Source organism: Culicoides brevitarsis, chromosome 2, assembly GCF_036172545.1.
Source record: "Culicoides brevitarsis isolate CSIRO-B50_1 chromosome 2, AGI_CSIRO_Cbre_v1, whole genome shotgun sequence".
Taxonomy (NCBI): Eukaryota; Metazoa; Arthropoda; class Insecta; order Diptera; family Ceratopogonidae; genus Culicoides; species Culicoides brevitarsis.
In genome coordinates, this window is record NC_087086.1 from 39,125,317 (window position 1) to 39,132,177 (window position 6,861).

Below are 6,861 nucleotides of genomic sequence, written 5' to 3' on the forward strand. Positions count from 1 at the left end.
TTTAATAATTATTTTTTTATTAATTTTTTTTATTATTTATTTTTTTTTATTATTTCTTATTTATTTATTTATTCATTAATATTCAATTCCTATATAAAAAATTATTTTTTTCGTTGTTTTAATAAATTTCCTTTCCCATAGTCACCAAAAAGCTGTTTCTGACACTCGGCGGATCATTCCAACTAACCCACGTATTATTGAAATAAGCAGGATTGCACTTGGGATCTGTCGGTTGATACAAACTCGGAACAACTTGATCCTCATAAACTTTTAACGCAGCTTCCATTTGTTTCAAAATGTGCGGATACATGCTGGAAACGTCATATCTCTCACACGGATCTGAAATTATGTTGAAGAGACATTGTTTCGTTTTACTGAAATCACATTCTTTGAAGCCTTTTCCGAATTTCCTCGGCACTCCGCAATTAATTTGATTCCTGCGAAGAGTTTGAACGACGTCGAAAGTGTTGAGACCTTTTCCGATGGCTTTTTGAGCGTCACTATTGACGATATTTTGCACATAACTCGCTTCATTTCTGAATTGCGTATCGTTATTTGCCTCACTGAGCCATTTATCGTTCGCTTCCGGCGCTTTTCGAAGAAGTTTCCAATCGTTTTTGATAAAACTACTCCAACCAACAACTGGATTGATGTTCAAAAGCATCTCACGTCGCTTTCCCATTAAACCAAGACTGATCGAATTCCATTGATCAATTCCATCTAGAGGGCGTGACGAGCGTAATTTGATGCCTGCTGCACTCATCAGGGTTGGAAGCCAATCTGTGATGTGAAAATAGTCGAAGGAAATTCTTCCCGGTTTTTTAATTAAAGGACTGTAAATTACAGCGGGAGTTCTGAAAGATCCTTCCCATCCAGAGTTCTTTTGCTGAATAAAAATAAAAATTTTGAGGTTAGAATTTTAGTTTTTCATTAAAAATTGATTTCTTACTCCTCTGAATGGATAATTTGATCCCATGTTGGAATGAAGCCCGACTGTAGGCGCTCCATTGTCAGAAATGAAGACAACAATTGAGTTTTCGAGCATTTTTTGCTCTTTTAAGGCTTTCATGATCTTACCGACGCCTTCATCCAAGATGGCGCACATGGCGGTCATATTTCGCCGTTTTTCGTTTTGTACGTAGCTGTAGCGATTGATTTCGGATCTTGGGGCTTGCATGGGGGCTAAAAAAGGTAAAGTATATGAATTTGTTTGTTTTTTAATAAATTTTGAAAATTAAAAAATCTAATAAATACTTAAGAAAAAAAAAATATTTAAAATTTACGGTTTGAGGTTAAAATTAATTTTTTTAATTTTTGATTTTTTTTTTTAATAAAATTGAACTAATTAATTTAAAAAAATTATCAAATTATTTTCACAAATTTAAACTTTTAAAATTTTTTTTTATTATGAGTCGAAAAAAAAAATAAAAAAAATTTTAATGAATAAAAAATAATTAATAAAAAAATTATAAATTTTTTGTCAATTAAAAAAATTTTAATATCAATAAAATATTTTCCTAAAATTAAATAAATTATCTATTAAATATTTTTTTACAAATTTAATTTTTTTTAATTTTAATTTTTAAATATATTTTTCTTCATTAAAAAAAAATATTTAATTAAAAAATAATTAATTCTAAAATTTAATTTTTAAATATTTTATTAATATTTAATTAGCGATTTTTAAAATTAAAAAAAAAAATAATTTAAAAAAAAAATATGACAAAAATATTTTTTTTAAATAAATAAATTATTAAATTCATGATATTTGCCAAAAAAAAAAAAAATAAATAATTTTTGAACAGACAAAAAAAATAAAAAAAAATTAATTTCAAACACTTACCATCTTCATTTCCCGTATGAGGCGCCAAATGATTGACAACCATCAACATGGGTCTCCGCTTGTCATGTTGTTCAATATAATTCACAGCAGCATCCGTTATCGCATACGTGGCATAAGTTTCATTTGTATTCCGCATTATTGTCGAATCTCGTCTCCAATCTATTCCCCGATTATAAGGACGATCCAGCTTGACAAAAGTTTTGTCCCAATAATCGATATACGGGCCCCAATATCCAAAATGATGATCAAAACCACGTGCCAGCGGCGTATATTCCGACTTATGGAAGCCAAGATGCCATTTTCCCGCCATATAAGTTTCGTAGCCAACGTCGGCGAAATATTGCGGCATAATTTTTCGATCCAAAGGCAGTCCCCATGGCTCGTCGGCATCAATTACCCAATGTTGCAATCCCGTGTGGATCGGATATTCGCTCGTCATGAGAGCAGCTCTGCTTGGACTGCACATGTGAGTTGAGTAATGACGATTGAGGATGACTCCGTTTAAGCCAAGGGCGTCGATGTTGGGAGTTGGGATTTGATGCATGGGATCGTTGTAACTTACGTCGTTGTAGCCCTGAAAAAAGGTAAGATTTTTATTAATTTATTTATTTTTTTTAAATTATTTTTCATTTTTTAATTTTTTATTTAAATAATTAATAATAATTATTTAATTAATTAAAATAAAATTAAAATAATTATTATTTAAATAACTAAATAATTAATTTTTTTAAATTAAAAAAAAAAAATAAAAATAATTTTTTGCTATTTTTTAAAAAATTATTTGAAGCTCAAAAAATAAAAAAAAAATATTTTTAATTTTTTTTATTTAAAAAAATAATTTTTTTAATTAATTATTAATTTTTTTTTTAAAATATTCAATTAATAAAAAAAAATTTTTTTTTTAAATTAGAAAAATCATTTTTTTTGCTTTTTAAATTCTTCGAAGCTTAAAAAAATTACGAAAAAAATTTTTTTTTTAATTTTCTCTCAGCTTTTTTCAAATAAAATTAATAAACTCACCATATCATCCGCCATAATAAACACAATATGCGGAAAAGCTTTATTATTATTTCCATTATTTATTCCGCCATTCACTCGATCAGCGATACAAAATAAAACTAATATCACATTTATTAGCAGCGATATTTTACTGTTGCGAGCCATGCTGCTTTCAACACTAAATTACTTTTAGTTAGAACTTTTTTTTTTCAAACGATCTTCATGAATTGCGATTCAAACAGCGTTTCATGCGAAAAAAAATAATTTCAACCTGTTTTATACCCAGACAATGTCATACGCTGTGTATTGCTCTCTTATCATCATCAGTAAATAGTATAAAAAAGCAACAATAAAAAAAAGCTTCAGTACAAAACGAGTACAAGCTATAGTTCTGATCATTCATTATTGCGCGTACAACATAGTTTAGATGCCGAATAATTTTTGAGCAAAAAATATTGGGACAAGTTTTTTGTTGTTTTCCTATTTGTTTGAAATGGGTTTTTTTGAGAATGATGAAATATAATTTTTTTTATCGTTTGTAAATAATTAATATTTAAATTCTGAGACAGTTGTTCTCGTTTTTTGGCAAAAACAATTTTTTTTTAATTTTCTTTTGTTTGACCATTTGTTATAAATATTTTAATTTTTAAATGTAGCTTGGTAACAATTAATCATATCTTTTTTAAATTTTTGCAATGTAAAAAAAATAAATTTAATTATTTTTCAAAAATTTATTTTTTTAACTTTTAAATTTAAAAAAAAAATAATTTAAAAAATTAAAAAAAAAAAAAAAATAATAAATTACATGAATTTATTTTTTTTTAATTATTGTAAATTTTTTATTTATAATAAATTTTTATGAAAATTAACAAATTTTTACAATAATATTAATGTTAACAATTTTGTTAAATAAAAATATATTTTTTTTATTTTGAATTAGCTGAAAAAAATAAAAAAAAAAATAAATAATAAACAATTAAAATTTAGAAATAAATTAATTAAATATAAATAATTTTATATCAGAAAATTTTCAAGGTAAAATTAAAGTAATTAAAGTCCATTTTTATATGAAAAAAAAATTATTGAATATTCTTGAAAAAGTTAATGTTCCATTATATTATAAGTAAATGTGCAGTATTATTATAAAATACCACAAAATCGTATAAATTAAAAAAGTAGCTTTTAATGGCAAAATTATGAATCAAATTTTATTTATGCGGAAATGCATAAATGCAAATTTAAACAAGTTAGACTAAAATTAAATGGAGACGCCGGTTACTTTAGAATTAAATGAAATTTATTATTATTTATGAAGAATTATAATTTGGAATTTAAACAACAAAAAAAATAAGGGAAAGGCCATTGACCATTTTTTTTGTAACATATTTTTTTTGTAACTTCATTTAAACAAACCGAGTCCGAAAAATAATTTTTTAAGATCAAATATAGCTGTCAGGTCAGAATAATTTTTTTTATTAGATTTTGTTTTTTTTTTAATTTTTTTAACTGATTTTTAATGACACATGTTACAAGATTTTTTTTTCTTTTTTTTAATAATTAAATTAAAATTAAAAGATATTTTTTGAATATTACTTTTTTTCAAAAATCTCGAAATACGAGCTAATTATTCGAGTTAAAGCTTCAAATAGGAAGTAACGTTAACTGTGTTAATTTTTGTGTGAAATAATGATAATTTAATGCAATTTAAAATTATTTTTAAAATTTTTGACCTTCCGGATGAAAAAATACGTGACATTTTTCTACAACACTTAAAAAAATTAAAATTACATCTTTTAAAAAATAAATAAAATTTTTGTTATAAATTTTTTTCTTTACATTTCTAAAAATAAACCTTAAGTTCAATGAACTAAAAGAAAAAAAAATAAATTATCATTTAGAGACGTAACCGCATTATTTCACAAAAAAAAATGGTTATAAATTTTTAAATTGTTTCACTGAGTAAACAAACAATTATTATTTAATGCCAAAATTATGATAACTCATATATGGGCCAAAAAAATAAATTCACTAACCTTCAAAAGTGTCATAAATTCCGTAATCTCGTTAATGTTTTCATTTCTGTGACGGCAAAAGCCTCATCGACCTTGCTCATTAACAGAACTGAAAAAAAATAATAACACCTGTTAAAATATCACGCATTAACTAAAATTCACGAGAAATAAAATTTTTAGTCTCTAAATAATTGAAAACAAATCCCTATTATTATTTAATTTACCGCGGATGTATAACATAACAAATACCGTTATTTATAGACAGGAAAATTTGCATCGCTCCTCCTCCTTCGCTGCAAAATTAACATTTAATGCATTTCCTAAAATTATGTTTAATGATCCTTTTTTTTCTATTCAATTCATTCAACAATATATATGGGACGAGGTATTAATGTACTTTTTTTTGCAGTTAAAATTTTCAATTGTTTGTTTGTTGTGTCGTGTAGGAAGTCACAACTGTGCGAATTTCAATCAGAGGCGGAGTTATCTGGATGCCCTATGAAGAATTGAAGCCCTTAATGATTCCAAAATGGAATTTTGATGTTATTTAATTAATCCAAACCAAGCAAAAATTAATAATTTATTTAATTTAATTTAAATAATTGTTTTTTTAATTTAATTTTTATTTAAATAATTAATTATTTAATTAAATTTAAATAAATTAATAATTTAATAAAATAATTTATAATTTATTTAAATATTAATTTAATTAATTAATTATTATTTAAAAAAATAAATAACTAATTTTTTAAATTAAAAAAAGATAAAAAAAAAATAAAAATAATTTGTTGCTATTTTATTTTTTACTTTTTGTTTATTTGATTAAAATTTTATAAATAAATAAAAAAAATATTTTTTTAAAAATTACTTCTTTATTTAATTATTTAAAAAAAAATTATTATTAATTTAATTAATTTATTAATTTTGATATTATTTAATTAATCCAAACCAAGCAAAAATTAATAAATTATTTTTTTTCAGGGAAAAAAAATAATTACGGCACTGAATTTTGTTCGGAAACGCTGTACCATAATAACAATAATAATAATATTATAATGTCATGCAAAATAGTGCAAAATGTGCAGCGACAAAAATTTTTGTGCAAAATTTTGAATCATTAATGTAGGAAAAGCTGCGAATTTTATTTTATTCCCTCAACAATCTTTTTTTTTGTTGTTGTCAAATGTTGCATATTTTTCGCCTACTTATGGAGTGAACATTATTATATAATAATTATTATAATTTTCAATAAAATTTCCGGTGAATCTTTCCTGCTTTTTGTCCGATATGGCAAAATGTTGAAATGAAAGAGGGAATTATTCCATTATTATTATTGTTATTAAATCCAGTTTTATCGTAAATTTTATCCGTAAATGCAAATTCCCGTTGCTTTGGATATTTTATTTGGACCAATTATTAAATGTATTCACCTAATTTGAATGTAATTTTCGTACGACCTTCAAATAAAACCCATAGAAATTTTCTCTATGAATTAAAAGAGGCGAATTTAACACCTTTGGATTTTTTTCGAAAGCTCTAAAGGTGTTGAAATTCGCCTCTTTTTAATTCATGAGACGCAAGATGTTTGTCGAAGAGATAATCTTTGTACTTTCATTAGTAGTTCAAAAATTGCTGCCTAAATAAACAACATCCTTTTCTCCTTTGGCGTGGCTTACTTGCTAATTTACTTGAAAACTTTAATCAACCTTTTAAGAGAACCTCAACCTCTGTTACAACTTTTCGGCACAGGGGAAAGGGAAATAGTAAAATATTGATTCTGTGCCAAATTTTGTATGTTTTCTGTATCTATTTTAAATTGCTGTTAAAAAAATAAAATATTCAAAGTACTTTTTTTTTGTAGTTGGCACACTTAATAGGAAAACAACTTAAAAAGTAGGATTTTTCTCGGATTTTGGTTGATTAGGTTTTTCTTCACTTTGTTATTTTTTTTTCCTTTTTTTTTAACAAACACGTAAACTTAAAAGATAAAAGCATTTGAAGTCAAAA

At 24.5% G+C, this 6,861-nt stretch overlaps 1 protein-coding gene across 1 annotated transcript; it reads right to left on the bottom strand.

The window, feature by feature from the left end:
* Positions 1–118: 118 nt before the first annotated feature.
* Positions 119–3,007, bottom strand: LOC134829120 (arylsulfatase B-like). The gene is made up of 4 exons (XM_063842117.1): positions 2,864–3,007; positions 1,844–2,417; positions 950–1,182; positions 119–886 (listed from the first exon to the last, which is right to left on the bottom strand). The coding sequence occupies exons 1-4, from the start codon at positions 3,005–3,007 to the stop codon at positions 119–121; spliced, it is 1,719 nt and encodes a 572-aa protein (XP_063698187.1).
* Between the last annotated feature and the right edge of the window lie 3,854 nt (positions 3,008–6,861).

Coding starts and splice junctions, on each gene's coding strand:
- LOC134829120 (XM_063842117.1), bottom strand. CDS start 3,007: ATGGCTCGCAACAGTAAAATATCGCTGCTAATAAATGTGATATTAGTT. Junction 1,183..1,843: donor TCATACGGGAAATGAAGATG/GTAAGTGTTTGA, acceptor TACCTTTTTTAG/CCCCCATGCAAGCCCCAAGA. Junction 887..949: donor CAAATTATCCATTCAGAGGA/GTAAGAAATCAA, acceptor ATTTTTATTCAG/CAAAAGAACTCTGGATGGGA.